At 36.7% G+C, this 20,933-nt stretch overlaps 1 protein-coding gene across 4 annotated transcripts in view; it reads right to left on the bottom strand.

Annotated features, from left to right (window-relative positions):
• The window catches only part of LOC117421180 (uncharacterized), a 100,536-nt gene that overhangs the window by 19,841 nt on the left and 59,762 nt on the right, over nucleotides 1-20,933 (bottom strand). Inside the window, exon 1 of one of the 4 annotated variants that reach the window (XM_059031205.1) lies at nucleotides 10,744-10,902. The exons of the other annotated variants lie outside the window; for them this stretch is intronic. Within the exon in view, the coding sequence (XP_058887188.1) occupies nucleotides 10,744-10,842 (99 nt within the window). The 5' untranslated portion in view covers nucleotides 10,843-10,902. Of the gene's footprint in view, nucleotides 1-10,743; nucleotides 10,903-20,933 lie in introns of those variants that run through there. 4 annotated transcript variants of the gene reach the window in all.

The raw sequence follows: 20,933 nt of genomic DNA, 5'->3' as shown, positions 1-20,933 counted from the left end.
TGTCCTCTGGTCACGGTCCCTTGGTGCACTTGAAATAGTGTCTAGGATTAACATTGTCAGCTCCTTTCAGGATTTTAGGATCTTTTTATTTTATTGTGTTACATGTTCCCATGTGTTGCTACAACTGTTTATGTAAGGTGTGTGTATTGTTTTAATTATTATTTTTGTTTTACATTTTGAGAAAAAAAAAAAAAATTAAAATACATTGTGACCACTTTTTTAAACTTTTAAATTGCATTCCCTGCCTCAAGATGGCTTCCCATGTACCTGCATGGACAGCTCAGAATTACATTTCCCATCATCCTCCTCAAAATGTAAAACAAAAATAATAATAATTAAAAATACACACACCTTACATAAACAGTTGTAGCAACACATGGGAACATGTAACACAATAAAATAAAAAGGTCCTTATGTATCTTTTAACTCTTCTTTATTCCACGCTAAATATGGTAATCTACATCCTCCTCGTACACCTTTCAGAGCTGGGATTAGCATGGGTGTATATGAATCATATGAAGCTTATTTAATGAAACCAAAAGCGATTTAATCTAAATCAAATTTGCCTTTAGTCTTTCTAAATGACTCCCAGTGCAGTGTGTTCATTATTCCTCACAGTAACCCACTGTGACAGAATAGGGATCTTGAAAGAGGAAGTGTTAAAAGTTCCCACTAGGCTTTGTTTAAAGTTTAAAATAAATGTGTCATAGTGATAGGAATAAGCAGAAACAGACAAGCAGCTGTGAATGAAATGGAAGCTGGTATTTTAGAATATGGAAAAGGGTCACATCACAGACCCTGTTTGTGGGTCAAATAAAAAAAGTAGCACACACATGCAGGGAATAACAATTTGACACAATATTTCTAATTATGGGACAGTTTTTTTCCCATGAGCTATGAGACATGAGAAACCAAAAACCTGTGTATAACATACATTTTGTCAGATTCAAAAGTGGGACTGCAAACTTAAAATTGCTGACATCATAAGCGTATGAGATCAACAATTAAAATCTACAAATCCACAAGGATTTAAAAAATGGATGAGTACAGCTGGAGGGTAATGTGCAAACTGTGCCAATAACTCTTCTATCATTTTAATTCTTTGCTGTAATGTATTTTCAAACCATGTGGGGAAAAATATCCATGAACATTACCATTTTGAAAACAGACAGGTCTCTGAATGTGTGTACACTCCCTGGGATAATTACAGAGACCACTATATATATATATATATATACGCACGCACGCACGCACGCACGCACGCACGCACGCACGCACGCACGCACGCACGCACGCACGCACGCACGCACGCACGCACGCACGCACGCACGCACGCACGCACGCACGCACGCACGCACGCACGCACGCACGCACGCACGCACGCACGCACGCACGCACATATCCGCAGCAGTGTGGAGTAGTGGTTAGGGCTCTGGACTCTTGACCGGAGGGTTGTGGGTTCAATCCCCAGTGGGGGACACTGCTGTTGTACCCTTGAGCAAGGTACTTTACCTAGATTGCTCCAGTAAAAAAAACAACAACAACAACTATATAAATGAGTAATTAAAATAATGTGATATCTGTATAATGTGAAATAATGTATAATGTGATATCTTGTAATAATTGTAAGTCGCCCTGGATAAGGGCGTCTGCTAAGAAATAAATAAATAACTAAATAGTTGATTGCAGATTATTCTGCAATTTAATTGGGCAGTTTTTTTTTTTTTTGGTTGGGCATTTTGAACTCCATTTCACAGCATCCCCTGCTGAGAAATAATGTGCGCATACTTACATTTTCTACAACGTCCAGAACGATCCTCATTGTCTGCTGCCAGCTTGGAAAAATATGTCTGCATTTACTACAATCAAAGCAGACTTTATTCATATTAAAACTGTGTTGGTGAAAAGGGAGATTTTATATTTAAGTTGGATGTACAAAGTTCATTTCAACGGTGTTGACGGTGCTGTGCAGCATTTATTTTTCACGATTCCTTAATTTGGCCTGGCATGGTTTCAGACGAGTAAATGTCTTTTACTAGTGTCACAAGCTGTGACTGTAACGTTTAGTTATTAGTTTTAGATTTCAAATCCTGTTATCCTGAGATAACAGTACCTCATACAGATTTGATCAGGTTGTACAGTATTCAGACATAGCTCACAAAGGTTCACCAAAATCAGCAAAATTGAGTAAAAATGACACAGAGACATATAAGTTAACCAGCCCAACAGAAATGATGCCTTGATGTGTTGACTCAAAGACAAAAAGATACCACATGCTAGAAGAAACTGTGAAAGCAGTAATATTGGTGTTGTTAAATATAAGGTATTTTTTTCTAGGCCAATTAGACTTTTTTAAAGGCTATTTGATTTCTAGACACAATGCAATTCTGCAGGTCCTGCTAATGAGCTATAGATCTTATTCCCCATTCCCACCTCATTAAATCACTGGGCCACCAAAACTGTTCTTTCACCATCTATCTTATTAACACATATCTTGTATAAGGAATCTGTCCCTTTCTCTCACACCTGTTCTCTAATAACTGTCCATGCCTATTGCTACAGTACAATGCATGACAAAGTGTTCGCGGGAATGTTGAAATTTGAATCAATATCTTTCTTTTTTTTGTATGGTGGTGCATTATCCACTGCTTTCAATACCTCCAGTATTGCCTGCAAGTATAGTGCATGTTTTATAAACAACAAAACAAAAGCAAGACGTTGCGTCTATGTCCTTCCGGCACCATTCTGAATTGTGCAGTTGAATTATAAAATTTGTACATCTCAAAAAAGCTAAACGTTTCCAACACCACCACAAAAAAGCTTAGTGAAAAATCGTAATCTAAACCATTTCACACATTCTGAAAAGAAAAGCTGCCGACTGCCGAAAAAACCTGAATGCCAGCAGAACGTGCCTGAATCCCGCATGCGGGTTCAGTACAAACTTTCTATGGGAATGGTTTGACCAGGCTCATGCTAATAATACCTAAAGATGTTGTTGAGGGATTGTTGTGTTTAAAGTTTGTTGAGGTATTATTATGTTTTTTGTTCTGTATGCACAGTAATCATGTTTTTTTTTTTTTTTAACTCAAATAGTTTTGTCTTTTCACCTTTTTTATGTACAGTATTTGTTTGGTTCACAGTAACTCTGTAATCCAGCACACTGTCTAATCTGACACAATCTTCTGGTCCCAAGAGACGCTGGATTGAACAGGTTGTACTGAATTTCAATACTTCTACATACCGCTACACTTCTCTTCCTATTAATTATGTTTAAAGTAAAGATTAACTTTCATTTAAAAGATGCTGACAACCAGTGCTAATTTCAACATAAGGTCCATGTAGATGCTCTGGGGCCGTCTTTTCTGGATAACAGTGATCCGGATTTTGTAATCCTACATTTTGTGATTGAGATTACTTTTATCTGGATCATTTAGATCCGATGTCACTGCTGGATTACATTTATCCTGATAACAAATAATCACGATTATGAAATCCATTTTTTTTTTTTTAATTAGGCTAGTTATTAATAGTTCTTAATATATATATTAATATATATATATATATATAATATATATATATATATTTAGTTACTACGGAACTAAAATGTTATTTAGGGGTAGAGATTGATGTTCAACAGTGATACAGTGTACACATTGCTTTGTACTTCCATTACTATGCTGATGATACCCAACTATATTTGTCCCTAAAGCCAGGAATTTCTTCTGCCTAGGTGTTATTAGCTACTTGCCTTACTACAGACGTCAAGCATTGGGTGTCACACAATTTTCTAATTGTTGAATTCAGATAAAACAGAGGTTATGCTAGTGGGATCACAGAACCAACTAAAAGGAAATGTGGGATTACATGAGCTCGACCCTTGCAGTCTGTCATCAAAACTTAAACTAGAAATTTAAGTAAGAGTTTGGGGGTCATCTTTGATCTTGATCTATCATATTAGGGAAGTCACTAAAGTATCTTTTTACCATTTCAGAAATATAGCCAAACTCACACCAATTATGTCGTATCTGATGCTGAGAGACTAATGCACACCTTTGTTTGATCTGTATAGCTGCAGGACGACGTTTCTCCAGCATACGGTTGGAGAAATGTGCACAAAACTTGCAGAAAAGAGGTTTGATGAAGACAGCAGCTGGGCTGTCAGCAAGGTCTGCTTGGTACCAGACAGGCAAGCTGGCCTTGCATGTGTCACAGGGATAACCCAGACATTATGCAAATAACAAACAATGTTACAAAAATGTACAATTGCTGCCTCAGCTTGCTAAAAACAGTAATTGGACTGTCACCAGGGCCTGCTTGGTACTAGACACCGCAATTGAATGGGGTCGGTTTGGTAACGGTTCAGTGCCTGTAGTACCGGGTAAGTACATTAGTGCACAATGGGGGTTATACTTCTCCTGCGACCCCCCTGCCATTCTAGGCAATGCCCCAGCCGAGACTGGATGCATGTGCAGTGTACAGTACTGTAAAAACTGCTGCCTCAACAAAAACAAACCCGCTGTCTCAGACAGCGCAAGCAGTACCGCCACTGTACAGGCAGAAGTACTGTAAAAAAGACCAGGTGTCCAGGTGTCTTTTTAACATTCTGAACAGTCTAAACAGTGATGAATTGAAGTTGAACCGAGCAGACAAACCGATCAGTACGGTACACACGGTACAGTACACACGGCACGGTACCCACAGTACGGTATCCATGGCTCAGTACCATGCACAGTATGGTACACACAGTACGGTGCACCCTGCACGGTATCCACGGCACGGTGCACATGGTACGGTAACCTTGCTCACTGGGAACGGAGTAGGTCTGTGAACTACAGTTACCAAAGAAGCAATATATATATATATATATATATATATATATATATAAAGGGTTACCGACCTATATAGCTTTCAGTACAAGCATTCAATTGCAGAAAATAACCACAAACTTATTCCAACTAACTAGTTTTGTTATAATTCATGTAATTTTAATTTGATTTTGATTTCATTTTCAAGCGTCATTTTATTATTTATTTATTTATTTGCAGACAGCCTTATCCAGGGTGACTTACAATTGTTACACGATATCACATTATTTTTACATGCAATTACCCATTTATACAGTTGGGTTTTTACTGGAGCAATCTACGTAAAGTACCTTGCTCAAGGGTACAGCAGCAGTGTCCCCCACCTGGGATTGAACCCACAACCCTCTGGTCAATAGTCCAGAGCCCTAACCCGTACTCCACACTGCTACCAAGCTTTCACAGTGGGAAATAAACACAGGCAAATCCATTCACAATCCATTTGTTCTTTCTGTCTTTTCTGAAATTTTTTCCATGGAGAACGTTTACCTTTTGCATTGTGATTACTAATTCCTGTACCACTTGTACTGGTAAAAGCACACCTCGCAAACCTTTCAGAGATGTCAAGGATCTTAAGAAAAAAGTCTTTGCAAACTCTAACCTTCTTACCCTGCAGAGTGAGAGGGTACGCTAGTGTTTTTTGCCTTTTGGAGTTTGCTTCTGTTGTGCACCGTTTTTTTTTTTTTTTCACCTTTGAAGATGTGGTTTAGCATGAAATCTTTTTGCCTCCAAAAACTTTCAAAAATAATTTGCCTGTCTGCACTGATATCTGCAGGTTGCACAGTCTTTCTTTTTTACTTTTCTGGCTGGTACCCTGATATCCCCTGTATTTACGTAGCTCTGGCCTGCACTTCGTAACTTTTTGTGCGGATTCTTTTTCCAGTTTTCTCGGTTTCTCTGTCTCTTTCTTCTTCTAAGCTGATCTAATGGAATGGTGCCATTTCCGTGTGAGATGTCATCCCTATTATCTATACTACTTTCATGTGCCTCCTCCAAGGGATCCTGGTCTAAAGGTTCTTGCAAAGCAATCAACTCACAACTGCCTAATTGCACACTTTCAGTTTCTTGGAGTCCCTGTACTATTGACTGATCTGTTCCTTTGTAGACTGGCCTGTCTGATTTGATACGTTTGGTGAATCTATCTCAGATGATGTGTACTCTGCTCCTGATCTCGCTTCAAATAAAGACTGTTCCTAAATAATTAAACATTTAACTTATGCTATAAATCTGTATCTGAACATACTTACATTTGTAGATAAAAGTATTCACACCCTTTATTTGAAACAATGTGATTTGGCGATCCATTTAGTTTAATAAATATTGTTAATTAATCTCTTCATGACTTTTCAGAGTTTGTTGAACACTTATTCAGTCTAGAGAAAACTGTAAAGTTTCCAGTTGTTTGAACTGAGTTAAGACAGGGTGTGTGTAAACCTTTGGCTACCACTCCATACAAATAATTTTCTCTAAGCTGAATCAGTGTTCAACAAACTCTGAAAAGACATCATTGATAAATAAGCGTAGTTTCATTAAAAAAATGTTTTAAACGAAATTAATCACTGAATAGCATTGATTCATGGGAGTTATTTTGACTACAACTAGATATTTACTGTAATACTGTATCACAGCAACCTACACATTATAAAAATAGCTTAATTTAGCAAATCAATTTCTTATACATAAATAAATAATGTACTTTTAATTTCTATTCAGAATCAAATATATTAATACTAAATTTAATTAATATTTTGTATTATTATTTTATGACACTTAACTTTAAATTCATCATTAAAGTGCACAGAAAAATAGGTCCCAGTGGGAAGACAGGCCCCATGCAGTAATATGGTAATGCATTATACTTAGCATAACACTATGATAAATACCAGTGCATTACCTTTTCCTTCATTTCCAATGTCTGGTTCTGATTCTTCACTCGATAAAACTTCTGAATCCTCCATTAAACTAAGTTAGATATCCTCTGCTGTTGCATATTTTTTTGTACGGTGCATTTTCTTGTTTATCTTTTCAGCCATATTGTCTTATATGCTGTCAGGTGATTTAACCCACAATGCAGTGCTCTGTGCCAATAGGGCATATGTGCACTTCGGTCTTTCTGGCACTAAATTTAATAAAATTCTGCAGTTGTGTCTTTATAGTTTTTACACTTTATTCAATGCAGTTTGTGATTTCAGGTAAGTCCTTTTGGCAAGTAATAGATCTCATCAAGAGCTTTCAAATGATATATGACACCCATTTTGGCCAAAAATGTCACTTACGCCCTTCTGGTTCTGAGCCCTCGCCAAGTAGCCGACTTAAGCACGTAACACTAATTAGCATAAAGTGTGTAATTACACAAGCAAATAAGCAGATATAAGTAATTTGATACGTATCTGTTCGTAGTCTCTCTCGTCCGGTCGGATGAAAGGAAAAATAATGACGAGAGCTGTGTGTACAGTCTATATATGCCCTTGGGGGCGGGCACGACTGCATCACAGGCTCTGACGAGCAGTCTTTGTTATATCTATTCAGGTTACAGGGATAAATACCCATTGGGTAATGGTTACATTTCGTACTTGATATTTCACATCCTGTAGGGAGCAAGTTCACTATTCTATCCTTCTATTCCCCCTTATTCTGATCCAACTTGTTCTACAAAATACAAAATTGCTCTATATTAGAAAAACTACAAGAAATTAAGTAATGTATAATAGACAAACCTTTCAGCTTCTAGCTTCATCAAAAACATTTACAATAGTTTAATTTCAGAATGTCTTTAGTAGAATTCATAAAGAATTTGGAGGATTTTTGTTTAAGGAATACAAGTTTTGGAGAGAAAAAAAAACTACAAGGAGCGAGTTTGTTTCTTTGGGAATACATAGTTACAGAATAGACCACTCTTTCTGAGGGAGACTAAGGATCAAAAATCAAAAATGTTACAACCCCACAGCAATTCACATAAGCTACTCAAATAAGATGAGAGTAACCATGACCTACATGACAGAATTAGATCAAACAAATTTAACTCTGACCAATATCAAAATAGCATGAATTTAAACAGTGCTTGATATAACAAAAGACTAAATCGAAAGAGCAAACCAATATGAAATGGTAATTACAATCGTGCAAACATAAATGTAGTTTTATCTTTCAAGACGCTGTCCCAAATCCTTTAGATTTGAATAATAAAGAAATAAGTCACACAGTTCTGCTTTGCTTAATCGAGACAGAATGGAAACTACAATATATACAGTAACCTAATCGTCTGTAATTAGAAATGTGTGGGTAATAATAGAGCAGCCTGATTAATTGAACTGCAGAGATAATAAAAAGCAATGACCCAGGGTTTTCATCAAACCTTTATCGCATTTGTCATATAATGTAAGGCTGGTGTATGCTCATTTCTAATTGGCACAAAATCATTTCAAATTATTTTTTTACAACTCCCTTAATTAAAACTTTTATCACATGAAAACAGCTTTAAATATGAATTGCTCATTTTGTGCAGTGAGTATCTCTTTGTAGTAAAGCAAAAAAAAAAAAGTCACTGCCATTTTTCAGCTCTTTGAACTGTGACCTTTTGAAACCTTCAGATATCCAAATGTGTTTTGATGTTTTCATTGAGTGTTTTAAGTGGGTGGATCACTCTTAAGAGCTTGTTTCCATCTGCCACTAGGATTGAAAGTGAAATTAAATCAATCCAGTTCTTTCCATGGATATCAGCTCTTTATCAATGCCATTTAAACTGCGACTGATAGCCTAGTCTCTCGGATGGAGGAAGTAACATAACAAGCGTTTATAAGCAAATGATGCATAGTGACATATGGCAGAGTGATATCCAAAACTAAAAAGATAATGGGCAGTAGTGTATGTGGTTTTATTTTAACTTAAACAGAACAAATTATTAGGTGTGACATATACTGTATATGTAGTGTTCCGCGTTTCCGGTTTATTCTGAATTTTACCGAAAAATTACAGGATATTTTTTTTAACTGGACGTCGGTTTTTTTTTTATTTCTGTCTATTATTTTAGGAAATACACAATAATTTGATTAAAATGCTGTTTTTTTTTTTTACTCCGACATTGTAATAAGCAGCCCTAAACTGTATCCTAGGATACATCAGAGGATCTAATGATGTTCAACTGTGGTTCTCTGTCACTTCACAAACACATTATCACCTGATTATGTTGGCCAATCAAAGTCCGATTATTGTGGCAATTGCTGGGCGTAGTAACTACTAGCTTGATCAAAAACTATATTTAAATATTTATACGAAAATATAATATTTGGGGAGAAAACGTAAATCAGTTTATGAATATTCAAAAGAAAACAAATGTTTCGAAGTATACAAAACGCCACAATATCAGAAGTGGGTCAGATGAGGCAGAAGACGTAGCGCTGCAAATACTGCTGCACTGAGGTAAAAGTTATCGCTGAGAAATAAACAACATACTGAAAAATAAGCAACACATTAAACTAAAACAAGAAAGTGAACTGAGAGACAAGCAATCCATTTATGCGGCTTTTACACACGCTTTACAGAATGACTGTGTTAATGAGTTTGTCAGAGCGCTGTGCTTTGCTGGACAGCCACTGTTTATTGCAGAGCCTGTATCGGTGACTTTGTCACTGTGCGACAGTACTTAGTTTCTGTCCATCAGCTGCCTATAATGCCGACAATTGTAATCGTAAATATTTGACAGAAAATGGTGATGCTTTATTTGGTAAACAAACACATTGATGGAAATGTCCAGTGTGATTTTTGACGCGTCTTCCGATGGCTTGCACCACTCAGTTCTGTCAATTTTATTTAATTTTTTATGATTTTAAGGTGAATAAACCTGGCATGTTTGCGCTGATGTCATGTTATCTTCTGGAGGTACTGTTTTATGTGCGTTAATTTTCTCGATTAAAAAAAAAGTTATATGTAGCCTCTCTCGTATTGTAAAAGCAATGTAGACCCATACAAATCGGTGAGGAGCTGATGTTCTCAGTATGGACATCATTCAAGATAATGCTACTAGGTAAGAAGGCTGACAAGAAATCCAATGTGTCCCACTGTTGAATAATACTGTGCAATGCCAAAGACTTGAAGACATGAAAAAATGATGAGGGTTGCAGCTGAATGAACGGTTTTATTCTCCAATTGATTGTGAACAACAGTATATATATTTTTATAGGTACTGTAACTTTACTGTTTTTTGCATTTGATTGACACAGTATGTTGTGTGGCTGAACTTGACTCAAACGTTAAAGCAGTCGTATTAGATCTGCACCAGTTTTCAAACAACAGTAAATAGTTTGTGTAACCACAGAGACGCATGATTTTTATTAGCAATTCATTTATTAAGTGTTCTGTATGTTCTCAAGCGGGACCCCCCCCCACCCCCCACCCCCCCACCCCCCCATCAGTTTTACTCCCAAAATGGTATAATGATTGTTTCAAAATACAGCAGTTTATATGTATCTATCTAATAAAATAGTGCTATTTTTGTTGTAATTAATGCTAGTAGGCCTATCACTGTTGACTAATCATTATATTACTTGAAGGCAGTGGGTGCAGAGGTGTTTTGTACAAAAGGCATTTGAAATTGGAAAAAGACCATTGAAAAATGTAGCGATCACTAAAAAGCAGTTCAGTTTCAGTTGCTGCCAATTTGTTTGCACTCCCCCACCCCCACCCCACAAAAACTCAACTTGAAACAATCCAAAAAACACAGTAAGAGGTTATATTAGTACAGTGTTACCTATAACAATATAGACTGTTTAAATAATGCTTTCTAAAAGGTTGTACAGGTAATATTAACTGGGGGCAGCAGCTGTTAGCAGCAGCACCTGTTGAAAGAGGTTTACAAGAAGAATGACATATATTAATGTTTCACCTGCAGGCTTAGATCCAGGTCCCCAATTCCTTCAGTTTGCACTTCATCACTTGGTTTCTGCCTGCATCCAGCCCCTTCTGTGTTACAGATGTATACCATTATACACTCTCCAGGACGTATTCCCAATCCATTAAACCTTCTCACGTCTTCTGTCAATTGGTTTCATTTGGAAAGCAGCTCACCAGCTAAAATGATATGACTAGTCTAGTTCATGGCTTGACAGGCTGTGTTACCAGTTTATTTGCAGGGTATCACATAAACTGTAGCGCTCTGCATAATTAATGAAGGCAGATGAAAAGCCAGCTGGCGTTCTAAATACAGCACAGAACATAAGCTGCATTCAAAAGGCGAGACAACACTCAAGATAGGTATTGTGGACTCAATATGGGAATGAATAACAGTGATTTAGTTTTGGCCCAGGGTCCTACCTTACGGGCCTCTGGGAGCCACCCTCAAGGTTAACAAAGGGTGGGTGATGGAACAACCAGTTCTTTGTAAGTGAGTCTGCAGCAGCAGTTGTTAATGTATAGTTTACCCCCTAGTCTCTGTAAGACGCTTTTATCTGTCAATATGTCTTCTGTTTCTTCTGGAAATAGAGACTTAGTAACTATATAAACTTATGTCTGTCTAGCCTCCTTCTAATATAAAACGACCTCCCACACATTAACACATACATTGTCTAGGTTGAGTATGCCAACTGTACTTGCTTTAACTGTACAAAAAGGTTTTAATTGTTCAGGAGGAATGCATCATGATTCCTCAATGAATATGTAATTTATTCAGGGCAGGTATATTCAGGTATATCAATGATCTTGTGTTAAAAACACGAAAGCTAGAAATTAAATGATGTAATTAAATACAAAACAGGCATTTATTCACCAAACAGTGTGCTCTCTTTTGTTGATGCTTTTAATAGTTTATAAATAGCAACCTGGGGAGACAGCAGCATGTCCATTTGCTACAAAACTGAAACAAGTGCATTCACAAATTTGCTGAACAACAAAAGCAGATTTTGTGTGTGAAGAAGATTACACTCTTTATTCATTGTTTGGCAAAAGAAAGCATTGTAACCCATGAGATGTAACCAAATCAGAGAGTTTAATAGACATTTTCCTTTATTATACCTTACTGAAGCAAGTTTTAAAATATATAAATAAAAAAAAAAACAGTGGAGCTAAGCATATTGGTCAAGCCCTTTGACTATGCACAAAACTCCTGCGCCTGTTTTGGCTTTCACCAAGAAAAACAAAGCCATAACAGTAATAAGCCACTAAAGTTCTCAAAGTTCCCCGTATTGCAAATATTGGCCTGAATAAAAATGAAAGAAAAAACATAAAAGACCCTTAGTTGTGCAATAAATGGTTTACTGCCTGGTAGTTGATCGCAACATGTAGGTAATAGCTTAGCTTACAGACAAGGTAAACTAGCAAGGTAATGCCCTCTCTATAATAAGACTGGTAAACAGTGTCTTTATTGCTTTTAATTAAACCTGTATATATCTTTTGAAATATTTACTTTTCTTCTATTTTGTTCTGAGGTTTCTTATGATTACAACCCAAATATTGTTAATGAGCTATTAAAGTTGAAGTTGTGTGAAAGATCTGAAAAAACAAATGGTAAGCAAAACAGAAAGTTAGATTCTGTATAAAAATAGTATTTTACATTGCAGATTACAGTGAGGATGAGATAGAGCAGTTGCAGCCACCTAGTAAAGCACAGAAAGGTTTTTGCAGTATAATAGTTTAAAATAGAAAACCACTAAATATTTCAATAATATGCACCAAGAAATAGTGTAATAAACAATCTATTATGATCAAATCTATTATGATCTATCTATTTAGGCAGCTGTGATCAACCTGCCCCCTCTGCTGATCCTTCTCCAGCAACAAAAGGGCCCCCGACCCGAAGAAAGGCTAACATTATTTACTCCCCGTTGAAAATGAAGACTTTCCAGTGCCAGTGAACACTCAAAATGGAAAGATAGCCTCCAACTCAGTGATGGGTGAAAGAAGACATTCCACTTTTCACACCCACAGAATCTATAATTGAAACTCCAAGTAGTGTCAAAGCTCCTGCTGACTATTTTATGTCTCCTTTACTGCTGAAATGATAGATCACATAGTTGATCAGACTAATCTGTATGTTTGGATATGTGCTAGATCTAGTGGTTTGTAATAGCTGGCTGATGTACAAACATGATTGTGGACTTCTTTCTGAAAAGGCTGTTCCTTTGAAAGATTTCCGCCTTAGCATTACTGAGTCTATAAAGACAGTTGGACGTCCATCACTGTCATCTGTACCTGTAAATGCAGGGAGGCAGCGAGCCCCTAGGTATGCTAGCTTTCCACTGAGACAAGGTATAATGGTTTTGACCATATCCCAGTGCATGGGCCAGTCAGGAGAACATGCCAGTTGCCCCACAAAGGTGAAAACGTACTGGGGGAGCAGCAAATGTGTGGCTGGTAAGTTGGCCCTTTGCCATTCCTCAAAAAGAAACTGTTTTGTATTGTATCAAAATAATGATGCCTCCATTTTCAAAAAAATGTCTTCAGCAATTTGTCATGAAGCTGACCAGTGGCCTATAAATAATTTCTTTCAATTCTTCAAGTAGCCATGGGTAGATGCTGTCTAAGCCTGGCAATTTGTTTGTTTAAGTGCTCCGGGATCTCCTAAGACTTGTGTTGTGCTTCTGCTTAATTCAAGTATGCAGTGTGTGGTGCTCCTGGAATGTTTGTAACTGCTGCAATGTTTTAAGGTGGGTTCACACTAGACAACATAAGAAACATAATGTAACGTAGTAGCCCTTTACATCAGTTTAAAGAGGTTTGTATGGACAAAACACAACATGAGGCATTTTCACAAGGTCTCAACTATCGGTTCTAACATAAGCCTGATGTAGCCTTCAGCCAGACATACATTATTCTATGCTAAACTTACATTACATCACTTACGTTGTCTAGTGTAAACCCATCTTTATAATGGGGTACTACATTTTGAAAAATGGTCAGTTTGGAGTGCTGGTGTGGAAGGATAGATAAAAAATACATGAAATTGAAATAGAGTTAAAACAAATAAAAATTACAATGAAATGTGCTGTAATATTGATGTATAAAGGCAATAAGACCCTCAACATTGGACAATATGTATATTTGTTATAATACTGTTCTATGAATGAAAAATGTTGGCAGTAAAAATATTGTTTAATATTTAATTGTTATTTTATGTACATGTAAAACTCAATAGTATTGCGGCAGATTTTTCTACCCTTTTTGAGCAAGGGGACACATTTGGCACCTATTTTTGTTTTTTAAATCACATTGTGAGAATATAACAGAGCCTTTTTACCTCAACAGTGTTATTAGCATTTTATTTTATGATGAGAGAGAATATGTTAAGAATACCTACTGTAAAAGCCATTGGATTAAATTCCTGAAGGGTATGTTTTGTAGTTTTGATACTTTTTTTGTAGAAAATGGTGCACATGAAACTCTGGTTTCACAGCAATTTTAGGAGTAGATGACTAAAGTGTTGTAGCTGTTGCAATAGTTGCAAACCAGTTGCAAATGAGTCGGAAGTCTATGGTGAAATGTACTAAACAAGCGCAATGCTGTTACCAACTTTTTAGGGAATGATTTTCAGCAGCAGTTTTTCTTTGCGGTTCAACCTTAGATGAAGTCACGAAAATGGGGTGGAGAGTTCTCAGATATTATAATGAGATGTACTAAAGCTGCTGGCAATTGCGACACTTACAATTGCATCAATTTGTTAAGAACTTCTGAAAGTGTGTTTTAAACAGTCGCAATTGTTGCTGGCATTTCCCAGTCTGATTTCTCTTGGGCCTTGCCAGTTGTGCTCAATGCATTTTGAGACGAACACCCAAATACCTCTTTTTCCCTAAAAGAAGGGTGCACTTAGAAGCATTGAAAACAAATTTCTATGACATTTCTGGTTTCCCCAACATGTTGGGAGCAATAGACTGCACACATGTGCCACTAACCCCTCCAGCTCATTTTGAGCATCTGTATAGGAATAGGAAACACACCTATTCTATTAATGGGCAGGTGGTTTGTAATTGTGCACAATTTAGCACTGCACCACTGACTAACTTAAATAAAAACTGATAGTATACATTTGGTTTATAGGCGACTCATAATAATATGAATTAGTGGTATTGGTTTGGCATGTTGGGGCAGCAGTGTGGAGTAGTGGTTAGGGCTCTGGACTCTTGACCAGAGGGTTGTGGGTTCAATCCCCAGTGGGGGACACTGCTGTTATACCCTTGAGCAAGGTACTTTACCTAGATTGCTCCAGTAAAAACCCAACTGTATAAATGGGGAATTGTATGTAAAATAATGTGATATCTGTATAATGTGAAATAATGTATAATGTGATATCTTGTAACAATTGTAAGTCGCCCTGGATAAGGGCGTCTGCTAAGAAATAAATAATAATAATAATAATAATAACAACACATATTTAAATTAGTATATTGCATCTCTCTATATTAACATATTTAGTCTTAGTACATACAACAAAATGTATACTTTGCTAACTGTCGCAATGAAAATGCAAATTGCGGTATATGTGCGCTGCGACTGGACCATCTTAGTGCATTTACCCCTAAGTCTTAGAAACTGCTGTATATATATAAAAAAACACATTTTAACCATAAGAATAACAACTGGCTATTAAAGAATTACAGATTGATAACCGTGAAGCAAAAGGAGGTGCAGTATACTATATAGAATACTTTATTCACTGCTAAAGAAACATTTAGCATGTTCCTGGTGCAATAACACACACCCATTATTGTCTGCTCCCCCCAAAACCAACAATATGCTCCATAATTCTTCCTCCTCAGTTTGAATCTGGCCCTGAAGCAGGCGAATAGAAGGCTGCACTGCATTGCCATCTGTCATTACACAACACAACATACCCCCTGATCATCACAACACTGAAGAATTCCTACATGGGCACCTAACGGGTAATTAATGTGGTTCACGGAGGTAAGAAAAAGCATTGTCTAGAGTTCATGTAAATAATCACAACAGACTTTGCTTTAATTTCTAAATTGCGGAGAAGGTATAATTTCCATACTGTATAGTACTGTTTTATAAACAAAGAAACCCACTCCTGCTATTTGAAGCAATGCAATTAGAAAGGGTATGAATGTTTTTGGCTACTGGCAAAAAGATGTCCGCAAACAACTGTCAGAAGATTAGGTATTTCCCTATTACATTTTAATATTATTAAATCAGGTATGGAGATAGATGGTAACATGATATCAGTATATCATGTCCACTGTTGTCAGCATCCCCTTTGACTAGAGCTTTGAGAAATGAGAGACATACCACGGGGAATCTTAAAAGCAGAGGATGCTAGGGGCAAGGTCATTTTGGATATTAAGGAGAGTACAGCTATAAAGCTATAAAGCTCAATGGTGTCATTAATGCTGTGATTAAATGCAGACCACAAGTTAGTGTCAAATTAGAGACAACAGAAGCTATAGTGCCAAAGTCAAGTCAAGCTGTACCAGAGATAAAAAACAAACACCACCTTGTAAGAATCCGGAGACACTTCAATGCAGAATGAAACGAGGCACTCCTTTGTGATCAGAAATAGATTGACTTTGAGAGTTAATTATGTCTTCTTAATGGGTTTTGGACACGAAATAATATTTCACCCCCAAGCCTGACTGACACCTATTTGTACAGATATTTCCACCTGAATCGGGGGGGGGATTAAATGAGCAAGTCATTTAATCTCCTTGTGCTCCGTCTACCGGGTGAGACGTAGTTGTAAGTGACTCTGCAGTTGATGCATAGTTCACACACCCTAGTCTCTGTAAGTCGCCTTGGATAAAGATGTCTGCTAAATAAACAAATAATAAAGAAAGTGCGCTACAGGTATTCATTTGATTTTACTATTGTATATATTACAAAATGATTTATATATATATATTTTTTTTAAATTGGACAACTCATGTCAATAGACATGTCCGGTTTAGCGAGGGACTTCTGATTATGAGAACCTTTTTGATAGAAAAATATTTTTGACTTGGATGTGAAGGTGGTGGGCGTCCACTAGAGGTACTTTGCCCGTGGCCCACAAAAACCTGCCACTGGCCCTGTGAGAGCAGATTGGTTATGGATATAAAATAAGTCATGCCTAAAAGCCTGACATCATCTATCCCATTTATAGAACTTTTATCTAGGATTGTTGCTCAGAAAACGTTCTGCAAAAGTTGCTTCCTTAAATGATGTAAAAATATAATTGCAAATGTTGTCCTCACCTGTCTCAAACTATTCATAAGAACATAAAAAAGTTTACAAACGAGAGGAGGCCATTTGGCCCATCTTGCTCGTTTTGTTATTAGTAGCTTACTGATCCCAGAATCTCAAGCAGCTTCTTGAAGGATCCCAGAGTGTCAGCTTCAACAACATTACTGGGGAGTTGGTTCCAGACCCTCACAATTCTCTGTGTAAAAAAGTGCCTCCTATTTTCTGTTCTGAATGCCCCTTTATCTAATCTCCATTTGTGACCCCTGGTCCTTGTTTCTTTTTTCAGGTCGAAAAAGTCCCTTGGGTCGACATTGTCAATACCTTTTAGAATTTTGAATGTTTGAATCAGATCGCCGCGTAGTCTTCTTTGTTCAAGACTGAATAGATAAAAATTTTTTAGCCTGTCTGCATATGACATGCCTTTTAAACCCAGGATAATTCTGCACTCTTCTTTCTACTCTTTCTAGAGCAGCAATATCCTTTTTGTAGCGAGGTGACCAGAACTGAACACAGTATTCTAGATGAGGTCTTACTAATGCATTGTAAAATTAACATTACTTCCCTTGATTTAAATTCAACACTTTTCACTATATATCCGAGCATTTTGTTTTTTTTTATAACTTCCCCACATTGCCTAGATGAAGACATTTCTGAGTCAAAATAAACGCCTAGATTTTTTTCATAGATTCCTTCTTCAATTTCAGTATCTCCCATATGGTATTTATAATGCAAATATCTATTGCCTACGTGCAGTACCTTACACTTTTCTCTGTTAAACGTCATTTGCCATGTGTCTGCCCAGTTCTGAATGCTGTCTAGATCATTTTGAATGACCTTTGTTGTTGCAATGGTGTTTGCCACTCCTCCTATTTTTGTGTCGTCTGCAAATTTAACAAAATTAATGTAGATTAGGAAGAGCAGAGGACCTAATACTGATCCCTGTGGTACTCCACTGGTTACCTCGCTCCATTTTGAGGTTTCTCCTCTAATCAGTATTTTCTGTTTTCTACATGTTAACCACTCCCTAATCCATGTACATGCATTTCCTTGAATCCCTACTGCGTTCAGTTTGAGAATTAATCTTTTATGCGGGACTTTGTCAAAAGCTTTCTGGAAATCTAAGTAAACCATGTCATATGCTTTGCAATTATCCATTGTCGATGTTGCATCCTCAAAAAAATCAAGCAGGTTAGTTAGACACGATCTCCCTTTCCTAAAACCATGCTGACTGTCTCCCAGGATACTGTTACCATATAGGTCATTTTCCATGTTGCATCTTATTATAGTCTCCATAAGTTTACATATAATAGAAGTCAGGCTTATTGGTCTGTAGTTACCTGGTTCAGTTTTGTCTCCCTTTTTGTGGATTGGTACTACGTTTGCAATTTTCCAGTCTGTTGGTACCACCCCTGTCTCATCTGGCCCAGGGATTTTGTTTATTTAAAACTGGATAGGAACAGGTTGACATGTGGGGCATGTTGCCCATATCCTCCTTTGTAAAAATTTGTGAAAAGTAATCATTTAATATTTTTGCTATTTTTTTCTCTTCATCTATGATTTTGCCATTTATATTGATTAGACATTTTACTTCCTCCTTGAATTTTCTTTTGCTGTTATAATAGTGGAAAAACTTTTTGGAATTGGTTTTAGCCCCCTTGGCAATTCTCAGTTCTATCTCTCTCTTGGCCTTTCTAACATCCTTTTTGACTTACGTTTGCAGTTCCAAGTAATCTTTCTGTGTACTTTGTTCTTGGTCCCTTTTTAAACGCTCTGTAAAGTGCTTTTTGTCTCTGAATATTTTTTTTTTTTTAGTCGATCTGTTAAACCATTTTGGCCATTTTGTTTTAGATGTGGTCTACTTTGCCTAATAAACTGTTGTCTAATAAAAGTAATACAAACTCCTGTCATAACACTTATATGTCCAAGAGAGGCAGTGACTTGATGTATTTGAACCCTCTTTCAATGGACATTTGTATCTAAGCACTAAACGGGGGGGACTGGTTTTAATCTTGTGGCATTTATTACAATCCCTATTAAAAAATACTGACAGAATGAAAATGCCAAAGATGAGTGGGATATATTACACAGATATAAAAGCCATAGGAAGCAACTGAAAATAGCTCTAAGCTGATGGAGCTAAAACAGACCCTGTGGCGAAGTAGGCCAAGCCATTTTAATGTTTAATTCCTAGTGATAACAAAAACAGAAATACTGATCGATTTCATCTTGATTGTATTTATATCTAATTCTGGTTGTGTTTCTAATTTCAGTAGTGGTACATAATCAGACATGCACATCTTTACAATTCTATGCTCCACAATTTATCAAATAAAAATCTGTTGAAACAACTACCATACCATAGTATCATATTGTATCAGTTTTCTCCCATGCACATACTGTACAGCAATTGCTAAATTGAATGGCCCTAAAGGACTACTAATTAGCCTGGATATCAGGGAGAATGAATACTTCAAGAGAGTTTTTAAAATTGATCCACAGAAGGAGCAAAATACATTTCTGAATAATTGATATACCGTATAACAGGAAATTTTGGCTGGTATTAAATTCGACAGATTTGCTGCCTTGGTAGATTTTGACGGTTTTTGAATTGGTGTTTTTCACTGTTAGCAAGTTCACAAAGAAAAATGCCACCATTTTCTATTTCTACTTTTAATTTAAAAAACATTCAAATACATGTTTACTTAATGAAACCTGTCTTCTAAAACAGTATCTCATTTACAGTAACTAGTTACAGCATCTACAATGTCACTGGAGCAACTTGGATAAGAACGAAGAAGGCCTTCTAAAAATGAGTTACAGTATGATTGTTAGGTAGTCCTTAATTTTAAGATACCAGTAATTGGAAAGGATTAGTAGCTACAGTACACTTTAATGATAGGCATTTGCTAACTCTCAGTTTTAAAACGTATCTCTGGTTCACTAACATAACACAGTGGAATGATCACAATATCATTTAGTAATTGTAGGACAGTATTGCCACGTGTGAAAACTTTAACAATAAAGCCAAAACAAAAATCCTTTAAATTTCAAACTAGTTAATAGACTAGCAAGCACTGACAAAATCAACTCATTTTATATGCTGCAGAACGAATTTATTTTAACATATTGTTTAGGGACGTTGCAATACCTGCACGGTGGGTGTCTTAATAGTAGTGCCTACAAGATATTGACAATAACAATCCAAAGCAAATTTGCTTTTGTTACAGACTTTCTAACAAGTCTGGAATAACCTATTTTGGCTGTTACAGTACTTAATTAACTCCTTGTAAAAAAAAAGGTTTGTAAACACAAAACTGCTTAACATAAAAAAGAACAGTTGTACAGTAGCAGGCGCTGTTTACACTGCCTCTGAGTTCCTGATCGCATCATAAATTCCAGATTTTCTAAATCCATTGATGTAAATGTCCGGTCTGCTTTTAATTTTTTCAAGCAAATTGGCTTCATCACACTGTCATTCTCATATTCACTTTGACATCCGCCACATTCTGTCCCTTGCCCAGCGCTTCTTTAACCTGTGCTGCATACCGGTCTGTCAGAGGCCGGAATCACTCACTGTATGCCACACTCATTGGTGGAAGAATTATTGGCGATCCAATCAAAATCGCCAATAAAGCCAAAATAAATTCCCTGACAAAATTTCCCATTATACGGTATATGGTTCAGTACCAGTTGGAAGGAACAAAGATGAAAAGTAACATCATCACATGACCTTTTTGGAATTGGAAAATAAAAAACAAGCACGTAGCAGTCAAGTCATGAAAAATAAATGAAAGCCAGCTATAGGTAAAATAAAATGCAAAAAGCCAAGCCGGAATCACCCTTTGCGACATGTGTTGCTCCAAACTCTACTATGTTGTATTATCGCTGGATAACAGCATTTAGTACAGA

This window comes from Acipenser ruthenus, chromosome 1, assembly GCF_902713425.1.
Source record: "Acipenser ruthenus chromosome 1, fAciRut3.2 maternal haplotype, whole genome shotgun sequence".
NCBI classification, from domain to species: Eukaryota; Metazoa; Chordata; class Actinopteri; order Acipenseriformes; family Acipenseridae; genus Acipenser; species Acipenser ruthenus.
Note: the sequence above shows the minus strand (reverse complement) of the source record. Positions and strands in the feature narration are given on the sequence as shown.